Source organism: Panthera uncia, chromosome C2, assembly GCF_023721935.1.
Source record: "Panthera uncia isolate 11264 chromosome C2, Puncia_PCG_1.0, whole genome shotgun sequence".
Taxonomy (NCBI): Eukaryota; Metazoa; Chordata; class Mammalia; order Carnivora; family Felidae; genus Panthera; species Panthera uncia.
This window is the reverse complement of record NC_064810.1, coordinates 122036982-122059635: the sequence shown is the minus strand read 5'-3', so window position 1 is coordinate 122059635 and position 22654 is coordinate 122036982. Positions and strand designations below refer to the sequence as shown.

General features: G+C 45.9%; 1 protein-coding gene across 1 annotated transcript; it reads left to right on the top strand.

Moving 5' to 3' along the window:
* Nucleotides 1-299: 299 nt before the first annotated feature.
* On the top strand, nucleotides 300-21237 carry ESYT3 (extended synaptotagmin 3). Its single transcript, XM_049629214.1, has 16 exons — nucleotides 300-437; nucleotides 2529-2699; nucleotides 3379-3461; nucleotides 5304-5352; nucleotides 5642-5731; nucleotides 6220-6282; nucleotides 6382-6444; nucleotides 6997-7065; nucleotides 8052-8138; nucleotides 8817-8966; nucleotides 10553-11049; nucleotides 11688-11786; nucleotides 12319-12450; nucleotides 19454-19559; nucleotides 20571-20620; nucleotides 20961-21237. The coding sequence occupies exons 1-16, from the start codon at nucleotides 300-302 to the stop codon at nucleotides 20995-20997; spliced, it is 1884 nt and encodes a 627-aa protein (XP_049485171.1). The 3' UTR covers nucleotides 20998-21237.
* The last annotated feature ends 1417 nt before the right edge of the window (nucleotides 21238-22654 follow it).

The following is a 22654-nucleotide window of genomic DNA, read 5'->3' as shown; positions in this document are numbered from 1 at the left end:
GGTGATCGACTTACCCAAGGTCACACAGCTCATGGGTAGTGGAGCTGAGATTTGCACACAGGCTCCAGGCCATCCCTTAGCTACCACGCTGGGATGCCTCAGAGAACAGAGCGGGATTGAGAGGGTGGTGGTCAGGGGCTGTCAAAATGTAAACCCCGCATCTTCCCCCACCCCCACCAGCCAGGCAGGCTGGGGACAGGGATGTTCCCTGTTGGGCAGGGCCCACCCCACCACGCTCTGCTCCTGGTTTGAGCTCTGGGGATGACCAGTGGAGGGGTGGGCGGCCTTTACAGCTGGTCATGTCCACTGTCCCCAGCGAGGTGTCAGATAGCCTGCTGGAGGACCTCATCGCCGCCCACCTGGTACTGCCCAACCGCGTGACTGTGCCTGTGAAGAAGGGGCTGGATGTGACCAACCTGCTCTTTCCTCTGCCCTGCGTGAGTACCTGCACTGGCCACAGAGCACTGGGCCCAGAGCTGAGGGACCCTCAGGCTGGAGGAGGGAACGCATTCTCAGTTGGTAAGCCTGGTCTCTGCCCTGTGAGAGCATGGCATCTTTGTTTGATCGGGCGAGGACCGAGTGTTGGAAGACTGACTGACTTGCCCAAAGCCCACCCATCTAGGGAGGGGCGGAACCCAGGTGGCATTCCTTCCTGGATGCTGGTCCCCCCTCACCACCCCCCACCTGTGCAGCCTGGGTTGGGGGCTATGGGAAGTCACCCCTGCCCCCAGGAAACTCTAGGAGATTCCCATCCTCCCTTCAGGGACACGAGACTCCCCCGACTCCATTATTTGGTGGTGGAAAGAATCCTTGGGGTACACTGGGAAGAACATTCAGTTGAGCCAGGACGTGGGCCTTCCTGTGTGCTCAGTCCCACTGCCCCTGCCCCCCACATCCTGGGCCTTGCTTGGGAGGCCCCTGAGGACAGCCACATGGCCTCCCTACAGAAGGTGCCCTTCAGGGCTGTGAGTCGGGGCTCGGGAGAGGGGTGCGTGCCCATTTCTCCACCAGTACCAGGTAAGAGGCATCGGCTTGCTCTGGCTGCACCGGGGTAAGGCCCGGGGCGAGCAGGCGGCAGCACATATGTCCTCTCAGCCTCCCCAGGCTGAGTTTGGCCATCTCAGAATAACAACCAACCCCATCACCTACGCCTCTGTTACTGAAAACAATCTGTCCTCGGGATATCCCCCTCAATAGGTCCTGGAAAGTTGCTACCATTTAAACTCACTTGGAATAGTTCTTTCTGCGTGTTTGCGACAACTGGCCGTGAACATTTACATTGATTTGTTTCATTCCATTTTCTATTTTTAGGGCTGAATTTTTACCGTAACTTCCTTTCACAGTCATGTAAAATATTTGCAAGCTTCCGAAGTCCAACATAAAAAACGTATTCTATCTTAAGGGGTCTGGTTTCGATCCTTTCTTCCCTGCACCTGACCTCCACCATCCCCCTTAAGTAATGGTTTATCCTTCCACTGTTCATTGCTGGTTTTCTAAAATGAGCAGCTGCAGATATATTGCAGATATGGTTGTGTGTGCATATCTGATGATGGTCATATTCCCCTTCTTTGACGGATGGCAGCAACCTAGTTTTCTCCACCTTGCTTTTATCACTCCGTATGTCATGGACACCGCTCCGTGACAGGGTAGACAGGGCCCTAACTCTTTCCTGCTTATGGCGGCCCAGTACTCCACGGTGTGTGTGTGCAGGGGGTTATTGAATGGGCTGTGTTGATCTCTCGCTATTACAAATAGCGCTGTCACGAATAGCCTTGGACGTGTCTTTTTTGAGTTTTGGCAGTATACTTTTAGGGCTAGACGTGGGATTGCTGGGTCAAAGGGTAAATGCCTGTGTATCTGTCACTGTTTTATTTTTTTATTTTAATTCCAATACAGGTAACATACAGTGTTGTGTTAGTTTCAGGTGTACAAGATAGTGACCCAGCAGTTCTATACGGTACTCAGTGCTCATCCTAAGCGTACATGTATCTACTGATACTTAAAAACACAGTTCTAGGCAGGAGGCCTCCTGGCCCCATGAAGTGTACTTCCTAATTCTTGCGTTCCATTCTGTCTGAGGACAAAGCCCAGAGTGCGGGGCCTTTATGAGCACTCTGCCAGCGGCACGCAGTGCCCACAGGGGTGTGTACACCTGGGCCTCAGGAGGAAATGACTAGAACTTTGTTCCCCTCTAGAGAGGGGGAATCCAGGAGGCAGCCTCCTCAGATGGTGGTCGTCGGCACAGGAGGAAATAGCTGCGGCTGAACAAGCCATTCACACGGCAGGTTGAAGGCCAGGAATGGGGGCAGGGCATGGTGATGAGTGGACAGAGCCCTGGACCCTGACATCACTTGCTGCGTGGCTTTGGCAAGGAAACTGCCATATCTGGCTTGTCTCCCATCTAGACCACAGAGACACTGAGACGGGGCTGGGATGATGTCTGATGGCTTTGGCCCTGATGTTGTGGGCCCTGGGGGCGGGCACAGCCCAGAAAGCAGCTGTGAGCCCTGGGCTGGGGCATTTTCCAGGGAGTGATCAGAGTCCACTTGCTGGAAGCAGAGAAGCTGGCTCAGAAGGACAACTTCCTGGGGATCCGAGGCAAGTCAGACCCCTACGCCAAGGTGAGCATTGGCCTACAGCATTTCCGGAGCAGGACCATCTACAAGAACTTGAACCCCACCTGGAATGAGGTATTTGAGGTGAGGGTCTCCTCGGCTACTTTTGATGCCCTCCGGGCTCCACATTGGGTCATGCTGGGTACAAACAAGGGAGGGCCTCACACACCCATGTGGCAACACCGGGCCGGAGGAGTGGCTTGGGGACATGCAGGGTGGCCTGCATCACTCCTCCTTCCCACATCCATCAGGCTTCAGAGGTGGGCTGCCGTGGCCCTGCTGGAGGAACAGCTCGTAAATGAATTCCCACCTCCCTTCCCCATCACTGTCAGATTTGTTGGAATTTTTCAAATCAAAGTAAAAGAACCTGAGTCAGTTCTGCCCCAATCCTCCCAGCCTCCCCTGCTGCCAGAGCCTCACACCAGGAGCTTAAAGTTTTTAAATCCACCCACAATCCCTACTACCTGAAGGTAGCACCCACAGCCTATGAAGTGCTCCAGAAGCTGCGAGCCCCATGCAAAACACACAGCAGCCGTTGTCCCCTGTGCACCAACCCCCGTCCTCCCCATCCCACAGGGGAGGACATCACTCCCTTCTTACAGGTGGGGTTCTCCAGAGGCGTTGAAGCCAGGAAACTGCCCAGGGCTCTGAGCTGGCAGGTGGTGGGGCTGGACTTGGGCTCTCCCTGGGTCATGCTTGAGGTCGCCTTCATCAGCTGTTGCTGTTGCGGCCTCCAGATCAAGTATCCCGTCTTTTGTTCCAGTTTATAGTGTACGAAGTCCCTGGGCAGGACCTGGAGGTGGACCTGTATGACGAGGATCCCGACAGGGACGACTTCCTGGGCAGGTGAGGAGGAGGGCTGAGCTGGGCGCAGGGGCACTGGGCCAGGCCTCGGGCCACAGCACCCTCGCCTCCAGCACGCAGTCACCTGACACAGTGACTGCGTTAGGCATCCTGCTCGGTCATTCCACGTTCCTGCTACTAACCTCCTTCCTAGGTGTCTCCTGAGTGCCCAGTCCTGAGCTGGGCTACGGGGACGCAGAGGGCCCCAAGGTTTGTGTCCCATGGGCTCTGCGTCCTGCAGTCCTGGTGCGGTAGCTAGACTCTCTGTGCAGAGCAGGTGCAGGGGCGGGGCCGGCGTGGATGGTCAGGTTCCCAGTGCCAAGGAGTCCTGGCCTCTTGCTCTGGGGCAGAACCCAAACTCAGGGCTGTGGGGGGACTGAGATGGTGGGGCTGGGGCTGGCCATCAAAACTTCAGACTTATATGTCTTTTGGCCCAGCAGCCCCACTTCCAGGAATCTCCCATAAAGTCAGAGTATTATACGTGGGGTGCTCTGCAATGAGCAGAACTGTGGTGGCTGGAAACACAAACGTCCAGCCTCAGAGGATATTGGTCGAGCGTTTGAATAGATTTGCCATTGCCAAACTACAGAATATTCTGCAGCTTTTAAAAACGATGAGCAGGGTCTGTCTGTGTTGAGCTGGAAGACTTGGTTGGGGGGGTGGGGAGGGGGGAAGGGGCGGGAGCCGGGTGTGGCCCATGCGGTTTCATGTCTCCAGGGAGGACCCCGGAGTATGTTTGTGTGAGCACAGAGAAGGGCACAGGAGACACACAGCAGACTGTTCACACCGCTCGCCTCAGGGGGCCTGGGATGAGGAGGCAGAAAAGAGAGTTTCACCCAAATCTTTATTGCTCCTGTATTGTTTAGCTGGTTTCCACGAGCATGTAATTTTAAAAGCAACAAAACAAAGTGGGAAGGGTGCCATCTGCCACCCTAAGAAACAGCTCCCCACCAGATGTTCTTTTTCTTCTCTTCTTAATGGAAAAAGCTGCAGTTTTTGTGTTGTTGCAGATGAGAAGTGTGGCTTGTAGTTCATGCTGCATGTTACTGATTTCCAGCGTGTGCTGAGCTCAAGCACATTTCTAACAGTCACCCAGACTTAATCTCCACCCCCCTTCCCCTCTGGCTATCAGGGTCTTGTGTTTGGGCTGCAGTCAGGTTAGGTCTCCGTCACCTCCTGTCACACACATGCCAACCAGACTTATCCCCTGGAGGGCACCTGGGGCAGTGTTGGAAATGGATGCGCCCTGGGGGTCGTTAATGATGACTGTGGGAGGCGGTGCTGCGGGTGTTTAGAGGACACAGGACCGGGAAGCTAAACCCATGCAACGCATGGGCAGTTTTTCACAAAGAAGAATCATCCTGTTCAAAATGCCCATAGTACCATCACTGGGGAATCCAGAGCCAGTGTGCCCAGCAGCCTCTGCTCATGTTTTCCTCTGGGGATTGGAGCCACCTTCTGACTGGCCTTCATTTGCTTGAGCGGCAGGCGCTTTACCACTGGTGCCTTGAGATGAATAAGATCCCGTCTTTTTCCTCAAAGATTATAAACCATTTTTTTACATTATGTATTTTGAGTGAGAGAGAGAGAGCAAGAGAAGGGGGGGTGGTGCAGAGAGAGGGAGAGAGAAAATCCCAAGCAGGCTCCATGCTGTCTGCTGTGTCTGACGTGGGGCTCGAGCGCACAAACCAAACCCTGAGATTATGACCTGAGCCAAAATCAAGAGTTGGACACTCAACCAACTGAGCCACCCAGGCACCCCTAAGGTCCCCTGTCTTGAGGGCCGCCCTCGGATATGCTGCTTCCTGCCTGCTTGGAGCTAAGCCGACTCCCTGTGTGTTCCAGCCTGCAGATCTGCCTTGGGGATGTCATGACGAACAGAGTGGTGGATGAGGTAGAGTCGAGCCTGCAACCCCCCCTCCCCCCATGGACATTCTTGTTTCCATCTCAAAGTATAGTGCTCTGGCCTTCTATAACCACCTCTCCCATTCCCTCGAGCCCAGAGCCCACACCGCCTGGCTGGGCCATCTTTGCCCTAAAGCCCCTATTAGGGCTCCACCAGGTCCCAGAATTGAACTGCTTGAAGAGGGTCGGTAGCATCTCAGTGGGCCTTTCCTGGAGCCGTCCTCCCTCCTCACCCTCCTCCCTCCTCACCCTCCTCCCTCCTCACCCTCCTCCTGCAGTGGTTTGTCCTGAACGACACAACCAGCGGGCGGCTGCACCTGCGGCTGGAGTGGCTCTCACTGATTGCCAGCCCGGAAGCTCGGACCCAGGTGAGGGTGGGGTGTCAGCGTTCCCTACCAGAAAGGTGTGCAGAGGCTGGCAGCCGGTCCCTGCGTGAGCTTTGTGGAAGGGGGCGAGATGAAGCCCCCAGATCTTGCTCACAGAATCATCCAGCCAGCCCCACCTTCGGCAGAACCTGTCCCTCGGCCTCAGCTCCACACCAGGCAGCTCCTGATCTCTCAGCAGTCTCGGAGCAGCTCAGCCATCTTCGGGAAAGATGGGATCCTTAAAAGCTCTGTCAGTGCTGGTCAGCCCAGTTCCTGAGGAAATCCACCCCTGTGTCTGACTTGAATCTGACATGCTGCAGTTGTAGATTCAGTCTCAACAAAAAGCTAGGTTGTGGGCAATCGTAGGGCTTGTCTGGAGTTCAAGGTCTGGCTAGCTAGCTTCCTTCTGCCGTGAATAGGCTTCTCCAAAACCAGTCTGTGTCTCCTAATGCTTCAGCACCCAGTGAGTGAGAGTCTGTGTGTGCTTGTAGGACCATAGTGGCTTTTCAACTGCCATCCTCGTGGTTTTCTTGGAGAGTGCCTGCAACCTGCCGGTGAGTGGTGCCATGCCCAGTGTCACATACACCTTTGCCTTGTGCCCGTCTCTTGCACATGTCCATGTGTCATTCATTTATCCTATTCTTGTGCTGCAGAGAAACCCCTTTGACTACCTGAATGGCGAATATCGAGCCAAAAAACTCCCTAGGTTTACCAAGGTAAGTGAAAGCCAGTCACGGCGCCTTTTCCTCAGAGTAACCACAGCCCTGTCTTCTGGGTGACCGTCTGTGCACACACAGCCTATGGATGACAAGAGTGCCATTCACCATGTCTGCCATGTGCCAGGCACTGGGCTTTGCAACCCACCCCCCACTTTCGTTATGCCCGAGTCCCATGATGAGTGTGTCTCGTTTTGTTGCCATTTGACAAGTAGCACCCGAAACGTTAAGTACCTAGGTCACAAGGTAAAGGAAGAGCCAGAACTTGTCTGCCTCCATAGCTCGAGGGAACAAGAGCGTGTGCTCAACCAGGCCCAGCTCTGGGCCTCCTGTCTTTACCTTGGAGCCTCCCCTGGGGTTAGCCCTATCCTAGAGCTCACAGTGATGGCAGCCCAGGGACCTGGGGGCACCAGGGTAGCCTTCTGTCAGAGGGAAGCAATTGGCTGGCCCCAGGTCCCACTGATGCTCCTGGGGGTTGAGAGGTGAGGCTGGTCAGGGTGGTGTCTCAGACCATTGGTACCACTTTCATTGTTGTCCATCTGTTCCCCACAGAATAAAGTGAGCAGAGACCCCTCTTCCTATGTCAAGCTCTCTGTAGGCAAGAAGACACAAACGAGCAAGGTGAGACAGTTCAGTGTGTAGCCATGGGACAGTGAGGGCCCCACCCCTTACAGGAGAGAAGCAAAAGGGCAGGGGATTAGAGAACAGAACAGTGTTCGTAGGTGTCAGGACACGTTCTAGGCCCGGTGTCTTCAAAACAACCTCACAAAATAGTTGCACAGTTCAAGAACCTGAGGGTCAGAGATGGAGTGACTGACCCAAGGGCCCATGCTAGAAAGCTGTGGAAGTCCTTTTGGCCCCTCCCCTGGAAGTGAGCTCTAGTGCTGCTATGCTTTCAGCCCCACACAACTTCCAGTTTAGGGAAAGAGCCCACATCTCCATTGCCTGATGAATGGATAAAGAAGATCTATCTAGGTATATACATGTACGTGTACATATATGCACACACACTGGAATATTTGAGATCAAAAAGAATGAATTCTTGCCATTTGCAACAACATGGATGGAGCTAGAGTGCACTATGCTAAGTGAAAAAGGTCAGAGAAAGATAAATATCATATGATTTCACTCGTATGTGAAATTTAAGAAACAAAACAGATGAACATAGGGGAAGGGAAGGAAAAATAAAATACAGAGAGGGACACAAACCCTAAGACACTCTTAAATACAGAGAACAAACCAAAGGCTGCTGGAGGGGTTGTGGGGGGTGGGGGGATGGGCTAAATGGGCGATGGGCATTAAGGAGGGCACTTGTTGGCATGAGCACTGGTGTCATATGTGAGTGATGAATCACTACTCCTGAAACCAATACTAGACTGTATGTTAACTAACTTGAATTTAAGTAAGTAAATTAAACCCCCAACCTTCCTGGGAAAGCTCTCCTTGCCTTTGAACCTGGCTGCCCCACCCTAAAGTCTCCCACAAGCCGTGTGGGTGGGTCTGACCCCCAGGCAGTGCTGGTGAGTGGCCAGATTCGAGCAGAGGGTGCCTGCACCCTGCTCTGCCCATCCTGACCCTTCAGTGATCTTTCTCTCTTCCATCCCCAGACTTGTCCCCACACCAAGGACCCTGTGTGGAGCCAGGTGTTCTCCTTCTTTGTGTACGATGTGGCAGCCGAGGAGCTGCATCTGAAGGTTTGTGTCAAGTTCGGGTCTTGGAACAAGGCTAAGAGGTGTCTACGGCAGGAGGGGTGGGGAGCTTGAAGTGCACCTCAGGCAGGTGCTCCCAGTGGTGAAGTCAGCCTGTGTGTGTGGGAGAGGATGTGGAGGCTCCGCATCCTCACGGACTGGTGGGTGGGCGAACCCTCACGTCCCTTGGCTCTCTCCCTGCAAGTCTTTCCGGTTTTACATAGCACCCAGAAGGGCCTGTGTTGGAATCCTCCCTGGACGTCAATGATGATATACTTCTTTAAAAAAATAACTTAATCTTCAAAACGATCTGTGGAAAAGAGATACCTTCTTTATTTTACACATGAGCAAATAGAGGTTCAAACAATGACTCGTCCAAGATTTCATGACCCAGCAAATTTTGGGGGCCCTCAGCCTTGTCCGATGTCTCATCATGGAGCAGCTCAGCTCATCAGCCCTTAAAGCCCCTGTGGCCATGGGCATTTGGCCCCTGCCTCATACAGATCATAACTGCCTCTACCCTGACTGCAAACAGGGACCAGGCCTGGTCCCAGTCCCAGGTTTTCAGAACAGGGCCAGGGGCCAATAGAAGCACAGTACTTACTTAGGCGAACTGAGACTCGGGAAAGGCAGTGGTGGGTCTGAGGCTGGGTTAGCCTGTTTTGTGACTGGCCCACTGTCCAGGTGCTTGATGATGACCAGGAGTGTGCTCTGGGAGTGCTGGAGTTCCCCCTGTGCCAGATTCTACCCTATACAGACCTCACCCTGGAGCAGCGCTTTCAGCTGGACCACTCAGGCCTGGACAGCCTCATCTCCATGAGGCTAGTGCTTCGGGTAAACATCCCTTCTTGTGCCCCAGGGTAGGTGAGGGGTGGAGCTCTGGCCGTGGAACAAGGTGGTCTATCCCAGCACTAAGTACCTGCTCTGTGCCGAGAAGAAGCTAGGAGATAGATTGCTGTTTTTCATCAACTTTGGAATATGGTCAGCCATTATCCCTTCAGATATTGCCTCTCCCATTCTTTCAATCCTTCCTTCTAGAATTCTTACACTGGACCACCACCTCCTCCATGTCCCGACCTGACCTCATGGTCATATTTTCTGTTTCTTTATCTCCTGGTGCTACATTCTAAATTTCCTCAGATCTCTGTCATCTTAGACCACTAATTGGCTGTTTTTTATTTCTGATTTTATCTTTTTTCATAGTATTTTATTATGATGTTTCTATTCCATCTTCAGTCATTTGAAAATACGTTAGAATTCACAGGTACACATTATATCTTAAGATCTTGAGTTAGATTTTGATGGTTGTTGTATCTGTTTTCTATGCTTGGTAACTTGGGTTGCAAACATATGTTCAGTGTTCTGGGACCTGGACTGAAGCTGCTTGCTTCCAGCGAGGTTCCGTTTTACTATAACCAAGCACCTCGGGAGCATTACAAACCTAGGGTCCATTCTTAGGTTATTTTTTAAATTTTAGGTTTCAAGATTCCACAGGTAAAAATAAGAACCAACATTCATATAAGACAGTCCTGTAAGGTGCCATATTCTCAGGAAAGTCTTCAGTTCCCCCCACCAGAGTACAGGCTGAGACAGACATATTTCTTATCAGTCTTTCCTGGGGGGTGGAATGTTTATCCTAGACTACTTTTTTCCCCTAGAGATCGCACCTTCATGGTTTCCACTTCAACTCCCAGCCTCACATTGATCCGAGGCCTCTTCTCCTTACCCCTTGAATTTTCAAGGTTGATAAACCACCCTAGGAAAGCTTAGCCTTCGTTTTTCAGTAACCCCAGGGGCTTTCCCTCCTTTCTTGTGAATTTGGCAATGCATTTAAAAGGATGTTTGTTTCATTTTATTAGACATTCCTAATGAGATTTTTCAGAATATTTTGACCACCACAGTGCTAGAAATGGAAGTCCCTAGGAACAGTCTTGATGACTAACGGGGAAGAAACATAGTGGCTGAGGTTTGAAATTTTGGTGGTAGGAACACAGGGGTATATGTGGACAGGAACTGTTTTAGGGAAAGCAGTGGTGAATAGGGTGACAGCTGGAAAGGACCCCATCCAGAAGGCAGTAGAGGACTGGAGGTGTAGATCTGGGAGTCCTCTGTGTAGAGGAACAGTGCATGTTGTAAGAGTGAGCTAGGTCTCCACCAGCCAGTTTGAGTGGGGGCAGGACTGAGTCTTCATGAAGACTCATGACTGAGGCAGGAATAAGGGAGAAAGAGAATATTTGGTTACAGGGACCCAGGGGCAAAGAGAGATTAAGGAAGATATGGTGTGGGGTTGTGGGGGTGGGAGGTAGAATCCAGAGGATTGGGCAGTCAGGAAGGAACCATTTCCCAGAGGTTAAGATGAGAGCAGAGGAGGAGAAGGTGGATAGGGGGGCCCAGCCCATAACCCTGTCATCTGCTTGCAGTTCCTGCGTGTGGAAGAACGAGAGATGGGGAGCCCATACACAGGACCTGAAGCCCTAAAGAAAGGTCCTCTGTTCGTTAAGAAGGTGGACACCAACCAGGACCCCAAAGCCCCATCCCAGGGAGGGGGCCCTGAAAATTTGCCATGCCCCCCAGACCCTGTTTCTGATACCAAGGAAGTCTCCAAGAGCACCATGACAACCACCAGTGCCACTACTGTTGCCACCGAGCCCACACCCCAAGAGACAGGCCCAGAGCCCAAAGGCAAGGACAGTGCCAAAGGGTTCTGTGAGCCCACGGGGAAGAAGAAGAGTGCGGCCACCATCTTCCTGACTGTCCCAGGCCCACACTCTCCAGGGCCCATCAAGTCACCCAGACCCATGAAATGCCCTGTCTCCCCATTTGCGTGGCCGCCCAAGAGGCTGGCTCCCAGCATGTCCTCGCTGAACTCCCTGGCCTCCTCCTGCTTTGACCTGACAGATATCAGCCTCAACACTGAGTATGCACCTCTCTGCTTAATCTATTCTAAAATGACATGCATGAAAAATCCATCCCTGGATAGAATAGTAGACACAAACTTACTTTGCTGTACAAGTTCTGGTCTTTCAGAGTGGCTTCATGAGAGGCAGCATGGTATGCTAGAAACACAGGGGAAAGGGGGGAGAGAGAGAGCAAATGCATACCAACTGTAAAACAGGTGCTGGGCTCTAGTGAAGGTTCCTTACCGCACAAACATTTCCTGAATTCTCAAGTGTATGAGGATGATATGGAGAGCTTAGAATGTGGGATTTATATAAAGTGTTTACCATGGGCTTAGCATGTTATTTAATTCCATCTTCACGATTAGCCTACAAGATACAATTTACTATCATAAAAGTCGAATAACTTACCCAAGGTTTCACAGGAAATCATGGTATAGAAACAGATCCCACTCCAAGGTTCATATCCTTCCTACTGTAAAGTAGGATAATTAATGTGAATGGATGGAACGGACTTCAGACCAAAAAGAACCTGAGAGCTATTTTATTAACCCACAGGGCCCTATGTTCCTAAAGCAGGACATGCTTCTGTCGTTGGGGTTGGGGGAGAGGCCAACACCCGTAACGGCAAGGGACGTGACAAGCCCTTTCTTTACAGAGGCGGGGATCTCTGGCAGCGGAGGCTGGGTGAGATTCGGCTCACGGTGCGCTATGTGTGTCTGCGGCGCTGCCTCAGTGTGCTCATCAGCGGCTGCAGGTAACGAGATGCTGGGGCCAGGAAGAGGCCTCTGGGAGCATCAGGTGAACAAAAGAGTGAAGGCGCTTGGAGCAATGGCAGTGGGCGGGGGGGTGGGGGGGTGGCATGGCTGAGGTAGACAAGTAATACACAGGGAAGGAGGGAGGGCTGAAGGCTGCCTGCTGTGAATGACAAGTCCTCAATGATGCTGATGGGCTCCAGAGCCAAGGGCTTTGTTCAGACATAACCACTGCAAAACTGTCTGGGGTGACTTGGAGCCAGTACCTTCTCTCAAGTAGGAATCTCCTACTTCCTTTAGATGCAATGAATGTACTTGCTCTCCTCCCTACTTGAAAACACACACACATGCTTTTGAAATCGTGTGTCTGATGTTTTGTCCTTCAACTCTGCAGACTGTTGCTGTTTGGTCATCTAGACGACAGGGCATTTTTGTCCTCAAAGCCATCTAGAGCTCCATGGCTAGTATAGCTTTCTCCAAATGAGTCTTTGCAGTATTTTAAAACTTTCTTTAATGTCTTTGAAACCAAATCAGAAACCTGACACCCTGCACCAGCAGTGGAGCTGATCCCTATGTCCGTGTGTACTTGCTACCAGAAAGGAGGTGGGCAAGTCGTAAGAAAACCTCAGTGAAAAGGAAGACCCTGGAACCTCTGTTCGATGAGACGTAAGTGGACCAAGCTGCCCTGCCTAGAGTGTTGTCTTATGTCTTCAAGTATTTGTTGAGGGCCTGTGGTGGGCCTGGCAAGCCAGCCACATGTGTGCCTTCACGAACTTTCTAGACATGACTGGGAGAAGAGGACTGCCAGGGCACTGAAGCAAAACAGCTACCATCTGTTCTTGCCCATAGGGGCTAAAGTGTTCCTGATTATGAACTGTGCCATATTTTTTTTTCTTTAAATGAAGCCTCTTTAGAAGTAAAAGGATATAAATATGGTCAAAGAGGATTTCTTGGAATCTCTCTTAAAGTAGCAGTTAAAAATAAACATACCTTGAACCTAAGGACCTAAAATTTCCTCCAAAGCTCCAAGCTCTTTGGCCTGTCTTCCCTTCTGCAACAAAGCATAGCTGTCAAGTGAAATAGATATGTTACCCTGACTTGTCCACCCATGTCCTTGGATACAAGACTGGTAGACAGATTCTCATCACATTTCTTGCTTTTGATGGTCCTGGTGTGGCAAGTCTTATGTGAAATATTCTTGACTTCAAGTTGATCTCAAGGTACACAAGTCAAAATCTCCTCATTGCTTCCTTCTGCATCAGGATCCTAACAAAAGACATTTCTAACCAGCCTAGGAAGGTAATATACCTGATAATTCTGATTTCCTCTCATTTTGGTTAATAATTACTCATTTTAAAAGAGTTGAACTAAGTGCTCTTTGGGCCATGTCTAAGAACTAGTATGTTCCTTTAAGAGCTTCACTTGGGAGTTCAGTGGTACCAAGAAAGGATGTAGGGGAGAGAGAATCTAGTCATTATTTATTGAACACGTTATGCCAGGCACCATCTATATTCTAGAGCCACACAAGTCAGAGACTTTGTACTCAAAGACAGCTCTGACACAACTGTAAAAGGATTTCAAAATTGCCATGTAGGAACAGAGGAGGGAGAGGTTTGACATCTGACTTTTGTGACAAACCTGATCTGTTAGTAATTCTCTCTGAAAATGTGATCCAGCAAGATATGGCTGGATTATCTGGAGGGCAGACTTAGCAGCCTCCACCCTAACAATACACCTAGAAGTAAGGAGCCCAGAGGCCTCTTGTGAGTACGTGACCTATACTAAGACACGTTATAATTAATATGTCAAAAGTTAAGGGGAGAATCTTGAAAGCAGCAAGACGAAAGTAACTTGTTATATATAAGGGAACCACCTTTAGACAGGGGATTTTTCAACAGCAACTCTGCAGGCCAGAAGGGACTAACACGATACAAAGTGCTGAAAGAAAAACTAACCAAGAATATTCTACCTGGCAAAGTTGTCATTAAGAATTGGAGAGATGGGGGCGCCTGGGTGGCTCAATTGGTCAAGTGTCTGACTTCAGCTCAGGTCATAAGCTCACGGTTCTTAAGTTGGAGCCCCAAGTCAGGCTCTGCACCTGAAGCCTGCTTCAGATTCTGTGTGTTTCTCTATCTCACAAGAGTAAATAAACAAAGAAATAATTGGAAAGATAGAAGTTATTACCACTGAACTGGCCTTAAAAGAAATGTTAAAGGGACCCTGTAAACTGAAAAGAAACGGCGCTAATTAGTAACAAGGACACATAGAACAGTACAAATCTCACTGGTAAAGGTAAATATATAGTAAAGGTAGTGGATTAATCACTTATAAAGCTAGTATGAAGGTTAAAAGTACGAAAAACAACTATCACCACAGTAACTAGTTAAGAGATATAAAAAGATGTAAAATGTGGAGTGGGGGGAGTGGTCAAAATGTAGAGTTTTAGAGTGCTTTCAAACTTAAGATATTATCAACTTAAAGTAGACTGTTATATGTAAGCTTCAGGGTAACCACAAATGTTACCTATAGTACATATACACACATATGTACCTATAGTACATATACACAACATAAAAATAACCTAAGTATACCACTAAAGAAAGTCATAGAACAGCCAGAAAAGAATTAACAAAATGACATTAAGTACTATTAATACGAACTATCAATGGTTACTTTATGAGTTGACTAATCTCTCCAATCAAAAGACACAGAGTGGCTGAAAGGATAAAAAACAAGACCCACCTATATGCTGCCTATAAGAGACTCACTTCAGATGCAGGCTAAGTGTAAGACTCCCTTCACACACAAACTGATAGTGAAGGGATGGAAAAAGATATTCTATGCAAATGGAAACCAAAAGAAAACTGGGGTGGCTATACTTCTATCAGACAAAATGGACTTGAAAATAAAGACTGTAATAAGAGACAAAAGTGGGCATTACATAATGATAAAGAGGTCACTTCAACAAAAGGATCTAAAATGTGTAAATACTTACGTACCTAACCTAGGAGTAACAAAATATATAGAGCAAATATTAACAGACCTAAAGGAAGAAACAGCAATATCGTAATAGTAGAGGACTTTAATACCCCACTTACCTCAATGGTAGATCATCCAGACAGAAAATCAATAAGGAAATATCAGCCTTAAATGACATGTTAGACCACATGGATTTAACAGACATATACAGAACATTTCATCCAAAAGCAGAATATACGTTCAAGTGCCCATGGGACTGTCTCCAAAATAGATAATATGTAGGTCACAAAATAAGTCTTAATAAATTTTAGAAAAGTGAAATTATATCAAACATCTTCTTTGACCACAGTAGTACAAGAAATCAAGTACAAGAAGTAAACCGGAAAATTCACAAGTATGTAAAGATTAAATACCATGCTACTGAACAATCAGTAGGTCAAAGAAGAAATCAAAAGAGAAATCAAAAATATCTTCAGACAAATGAAAATACAACTTAGCAAATTTGTGGAATGCAACAAAAGCAATTCTAAGAGGAAAGTTCACAGTGATAAATGCCTATATCAGTAAATAATAATCATCTCCAAAAAACAACCTAAGTTTACACGTCAAGGAACTGTGAAAAGAATGAAGAAAGCCCAAAGTTAGCAGAAGAAAGGAAAGATCAGAGCAGAAATAAGTGAAATGATAGAGACTAAGACAATAGAAAAGATCAATGAAACCAAGAGCTGGTTCTTTGAAAAGATAATTTGACAAACCGTTGGCTAGATTCATCAAAAAAAGGAAATACAAAATCAGAAATTAAAGATGAGACATTATAGCTGATACCACAGAAGTACAATGGATGAGACTAAAATTATATGCTAACAAATTTGACAACCTAAAAGAAAGGGGTAAATTTCTAGCAACATACAACCTAGACTGAATAATGAATGGAAAATCTGAACAGACTATTAATACAGAGACTGAATTAGAAACAAAAAACCTCCCAAGACCAGATGGATTCACTAGTGAATTCTACCAAACACTCAAGAATACAAATCCTTCTCAAAGTCTTCCAAAAAAAATAGAAGAGGAGGTAACTCTTCCAAACTCATATTATAAGGCCAGTATTTACCCTGACACCAAAGCTGAACAAGGACATCGTAAGAAAAAATTATAGACCAATATCCCTGATGAACACTGATGCAAAAATCTTCAACAAGATATTAGAAAGCTGAATTCAGGGAGCCTGGGTGGCTCAGTCGGTTGAGTGTCTGACGCTCAGGCTTAGGTCATGATCTCATGGTTCATGAGTTTGAGCCCCATGTTGGGCTCTGTGCTGACAGCTCAGAGCCTGGACCCTGCCTTGGATACTGTCACTGTCTCTCTCTCTCTCTCTCTCTCTCTCTCTCTCTCTGTCTCAAAAACAAACATAAAAAAACAACTCTGAATGCCCCTCTCTCTCTCTCCCCCTCTCCCACTCACTCTCTCTCTCTCTCTAACATTAAAAAAAATTTTTTTAATAAAAAAGGTAACATTCTCTTAAATGTTTAATAAGAAAGATAACATTCTCTCTTAAAAAACAACGCCGAATTCAACAATATATTAAAAAGATGGCACACCATGATCAAGTGGGAATCCCAGAATTCAAGGATGATTCAACATCCATCTGCAAATCAATGTGAATCATCACATTAACAAAAATCATACGTTCATCTCAACAGATGCAGATAAAACATGTGACAAAATTCAGGGTGCCTTGGTTGCTTAGCTGGTTAAGTGTTTAACTCTTGAATTCAGCTTGGGTCATGATCTCATGGTTTGTGAGATCGGGCTCTGCGCTGACAGCATGTAGCCTGCTTGGGATTCTCTCTGCCCCTCCCTCCCTCGCTCGCTCTCAAAATAAAAAACATTAAGGAAAAAAAAGTGACAAAACTCAACATCCACTAAAAATAAAAACTGTCAACAGAGTGGGTATAGAGGGAATGTAGCTCAACATAATAAAGGCCATAGATGACAAACGCACAACTAACATCATACTCAGCAGTGAGAAGCTGACAGCTTTTTCTCTAAGGTCAGGAACAAGACGAGGATAGCCACTCTTGCCACTTTTTTAGTATTGGAAGTCCTAGAGCAATTAGGCAAGAAAAACAAAAGGTATCCACATGGAAAAGGAAGAAGTAAAAGTGTCACTATTTACAGATGACATAACATTATAGAAAACCCTAAAGACTCCACTAAAAAACCATTAGAACTATTCAACAAATTCAGCACATTTCTGTACACTAATAATGAATTATCAGAGAAATTAACAGTCCCATTTACAGCTGCATCAAAAAGAATAAAACACCTAGGAATAAATGTAACCAAAGAGGTAAAAGATCAGTGCATTGAAAAATCTAAGACATTAATGAAAAACACTGAATACAACACAAAGATAGTTCCTGCTCAAGGAATGGAACAATTAATGTTAAAATGTCCATACTACCCAAAGCAATCTATAGATTTAATGCAATCCTTTAAAAATTCCAATGGCTTTTTTCACAGAAATAAAACAGATAATCCTAAAATTGGTATGGGGCCACAAGAAACCAAAGCAATCTTAAGAAAGAACACAGCTGGAGGCATTATACTACTTTGATTTCAAACTCTATTACAACGCTATGGTAATAAAACAGTATGGTATTGGCGTAAAAAACAGACACAAAGATTAATGGAACAAAACAGCTCAGAAACAAATCCACATCTAGATAGTTGACTAACTTATGACAATGTCAATTAATACAACTTATACAATGAGGAAAGGACTGTTTCTGCAGTAAACGGTGTTGGGAAAACTGGACAGCCACATGTAAATGAATGAAACTGGGCCACAATCTCACATCATACACAAAAGTAAACTAAATATGGATTAAAGACTTAATGTAATGTAGGACCTGAAACCATGAAACTCCTAGAAGAAAATATAGGCAATAAACTCCCTGACACTGGTCTTGGTTATCATTTTTTGCATTTGACACCAAAAGCAAAGGCAACAAAAACAAAATTAAGTGCAACTACATCAAACTGAAAAGTTTTTGCACAGCAAAGGAAATGGTCAACAAAACGAAGAGGCAACCTACTGAATGGGAGAAAATATTTACAAACCATTTATCTGATGAGGTGTTAATATTCAAAATATACAAAGAACTCCTACAATAGCAAAAAACCCAAAAAGTCTGATTTAAAAATAGGCAGAGAACCTCAACATTTTTCCAAAGAAGATACACAGATGACCAAAAGATACATAAAAAGGTGCTCCATATCATTAATCCTCAGAGAAATGGGAATCAAAACAATAATGAGATATCACCTTATACCTGTTAGAATGACTATTACCAAGAGTTGGCAAAGATGTGAAGAAAGGGGAACCCTTGTGCACTGTTGGTGGGAATGCAAACTGGTGCAGCCACTGTGGAAAACAATATGGAGGTTCCTCAAAAAATTAAAAATAGAACTACCCTACAACCCAGCAATTCTACTTCTAGGTCTTTAGCCAAAGAAAATGAAAATACTAATTCAAAAATATATATGTACCCTCATGTTCACTACAACACTGTTTACAATAGCCAAGACGTGGAAGCAACATAAGTGTCCAATGGTGGATGAATGGATAAAGAAGATGTGTATGTGTGTGTGTACATATACACACAATGAAATATTCTGCCATAAAAAAAAAAAAAATGAAATCTTGCCATTTGTGAAAACATGGATGGACCCTGAGGGTGTTATGCTAAGTGAAATAAGTCAGACAAAGATTCTTATTGAATGATCTCACTTACATGTGGAATCTAAAACAAAACAAAAAAACATCCATAAAAGATACCAAAAACCCCAAAACTGCCAAGCTCTTTGATATAGAGATTGGTGGTAGGTGCCAGGGGGTGGTAGGGTAAAGATGGGTGAAGGGGGTCAAAAGGAACAAATTTCCACTTATAAAATTAAGTCATGGGGATATTATGTACAGCATGGTGACCATATTTAATAATACTATATTACATTTTAGAAAGTAGCTAGGAGAATGGATCTTTAAAGTTCTCACCATGAGAAAACAGATTTTATAACTGTGTAGTGATGGATGTTGACTTGTGATCATTTTGCAATATATACACATATAAAATCATGTTATACACATGAAACTAATGTTACTTTACCTCAAAAAAAATAAAATATCTACAAGTAAGGAGGCCAGTAACCTTTTGTGAGTACATGACAAAGCTTATACAAAAAGATTCCTCTGCCTTGCTCCACAGACAGAAGAAAGGCAGGCCACTATTTTTCATGAAACTCCAAGAGACCTAAGTATTTAGCATCCTAGTCCTTAGCTGGTCAGAAAAAACAGAGTTGAGGTGGGCCTATGAACAGGCACTGCTGAGAGAGAAGGGGCAGGTAAAGAGAGACAGGGCAAGCTCAGAGAAAGTCCGAAGCAAATCCCAAAGCACAGTAGTCCGAGGCACTTCCCAGAGAGGCAAATAGCCTCTTGATGCTTCCAGGGCTTTTGATTAGCACACGACAGCGATTATCTGTCATAATGATGCACTGAATATCTGTTACGAACCAACACTGTTCTGGATGCTCCCCTGAATAGTCTTCGGTTTTAAAAGTAGGAAAATAGATCAAACAAAAATGATTAAAATATGTAAATCTCAATTTGACTTTTTGCTTCTTTAAGATTTGAATTTTTTGTTCCCATGGAAGAAGTAAAGAAGAGGTCACTAGATGTCGCAGTGAAAAACAGTAGGCCACTTGGCTCACACAGAAGGAAGGAACTAGGAAAAGTAAGTACAAGAGGGACTCCTGACACTGTTCCCACAGCGCCCCCCCCCCAGCACTCTAACTGTTCATTGGTGGAACACCCTTGCAGAAATTCTGATTGGATCATCTGGTTATTATCAGACCTGGGTTCAAGGAGGGGAGAGCCTCATTAGGAGGTTATTTTTATTTTGTGTGTGTTTATGTGTGTGTAATGTTCCTGAAAGTATTAGATATGCCAATTAATATGATCAACACTTTTAACAAGCTGGAGAATCTATCTAAATTCATCATTGCACAAGTATCTGAACATGTATTAAGTATTGTTTTGATAAATACAGCATCCTGTGAAGGCTTGGGTCTCATTACGTCAAGATTTTTGCGGAGATGAGATTTTACTTAAAGTAAAAGTATGGTAAATATAATCTTCAGGAAGATGCCAAGGAGACACAAAAAAGAAGGATGTTTAATACTTTGCAGTTGTATTTCAATAAACATCTTCTTATAATCATGTTTTGAAAAGCCCACTTCTATGATGGAGGTAATATCCTCACTTTTACAGTTGAGGCAACTATGGTGTCTTGCTTAAAATTATGATCAGTTCATGAGTAAAGGCAAGTTGTTCTCCCGTTCAGTAACATTGATAAATTATTTTTTCAAAGTTTTATTTATTTACTTAAGAGAGAGAGAATCCCAGGTAGGCTCCACACTGCCAGCATGGAGCCCAATGCAGGGCCTGAACTCACAAACTGCAAGATCATGACCTGACCCCAAATCTAGAGTCGGATGCTTAACTGACTGAGCCACCCAGGTGCCCCATGTAGATTCTGAGGTTTAACTCCAAAGAGCAGTTGACCTCTTCTCAGGACACTGAGGTCATTGTCATAACCTCTCCACAAGGACAGTACAATGTTGAGAGCCAAAGGAAAAAGAGCCCTTGCCCAAGGAAGCCCTTTTTATGATCAATTCCGTTTGTGCCAATAGGTTTCCACTCAATGCAATTTTTGGAAGGAAACTGATTACTTGTGTTTGTTTAGGTACTGATCGACTTATCAAAAGAGGATCTGATTATGGGCTTCTCACATTGGTGAGTGAGCCCTTTCATTTTATCACATTAATCTGGTACTCAAGACACTGTCTCAGTTGTGTATATTCTCTCCAAAGTTCTTCCCTTTTCAGGACATGTCAGCTTCTTTGCTTATCAAGGAGAGAGACAGATTAGACTTATACTTCAGGCTTTCCCCGCTTGCAGATCTCACTTGCCCAACAGACCTCTTTAAGTTCTCGCCTTAACCCTGCCTGGTCTCCTTACAGAGAGACGGGTTCTGCTGTCCCACAGGGGCCCAGGCAGGCTAGACAAGGCTGCCTTTCTGCCACTGCCACCACAGCATGCTCTCATACTAATGCAAGTCCAACCTGTCTTACAGGTATGAGCTGACTCCAGATGGACAGCCCCGAAGTTGATGAGCACCCTTACCAGCTTTATATTAAAATGTGTACATATGTATATTTTGTAATTTAAATCAGAACAGCCATTTGAAAATATATACATACATTTTCGTGTGAAATTTAAGTGCATGACTGGATAATACTAGGAAGAGGTCAACATATGCAAAAGTAAGAACTACTCTCTCAGTTGGATTTAATTGTTCAAATCCAAAAAGAAATGAGGTATTCGTGCCTAATAAATTATTAGGAATCTCAGTGGTGATTTTTTTTGTGTGTGGGTAATTACATACAACTTGGGACTTGTCAAAAGGGTCCTGTCTCAGGCATAGGGGGAAAAGGAGGTCTGTTCCTGGAGCAGCTACCAATATTCCTGGGAAGCGACTGACTGAAGAGGCTTCTTTTATAGGAATAAAAAGGGACCCACACCAAAAGTGCCAAAAGCCAACACTACCTGTGCCCTTCTGACTGCCACCTCTGGTACTGTGCTGCCTGGAAATTTGTCCCTGTATCTACTTTAGAACTGAAATGTACTTTTCCGATGACCACAATGTTATAGTGGTATACCTAAATACCCTCAGTTCAATACTCCAGCGTGGGATGGCCCAGGACCAAACTCCAGCAGGAGGCATCACTTCCACAGGAAAAAGCAAACCAAATCCCAAACGTGCCTCTACATCTGCTCTCCGAGGGCAGAGCACTAGAGACTGCTGCCGAGTGTTGGTGCCAGAGGGGAAAAGGAGCCTCTGTATCTCTCTCACATGGTTTGGCAATTCTGTTCCACCTTTCTAAGACATGGCGGGTTCACTTAAATAACTTTGGAAGCAAAAAGTATGTAAACTGCACATTTAAACAAGTGCCCCTTTTGCATTTCAAACTTAATAAAACCAAATATTCTTGTCCTCTCTGATGTTATCCTCGAGTTCCTGTGGAGCCCACATTATCTTTTCTCTTACTCAGGCAACACCCCTGACATCGGTTTCCTGGTCTCCCTCCCCCACTGCCTGCACTACGCTTTTTCTGAAGAATGGTAACATCCTAAAGTTTTTGTCATGTTACTGTCTTATAAATTATCTGTGATTTCCTGTTTTCTACAAGAGTAAAACCCACTGCTTAATTTGCCCTTTAGACCTAACAATCTGGTCCCCAGTCTTTTGCTACTCTCTATTCATATGCATATGCTCTTTTCCAGAATAGTCTACATATCCTATCCTGCCTACTCAAATCCTATTTTCTTAAAAGACTGTCTCAGAACCTACCTCCTCTGTTATGCCAGTCCACAGTGAAATGGCCTCTCCCCACCTCCTACATCATTTACTGTCAATACTATTTTTCATTTTAACAATTCCCTGCCTATAACATTTAATTTTAAAAAATGTTTATTAGAGGGGCACCTGGGTAGCTCAGTTAAGCGGATGACTTTGGCTTAGGTCATGATCTCACAGTTAGTGAGTTCAAGCCTTGCGTCAGGCTCTGTGCTGACAGCTCAGAGCCTGGAGCCTGCTTCGGATTCTGTGTCTCCCTCTCTTTCTGCCCCTCCCCCACTCATGCTCTCTTTGTCTCTCAAAAATGAATAAACATTTAAAAAAAAAGTTTATTAGAAACCTATGAAGGTCACATACTAAGCAACTACTTATATTGTGTTTGGTATTTAATGTTTGTTTATTGTCCACCC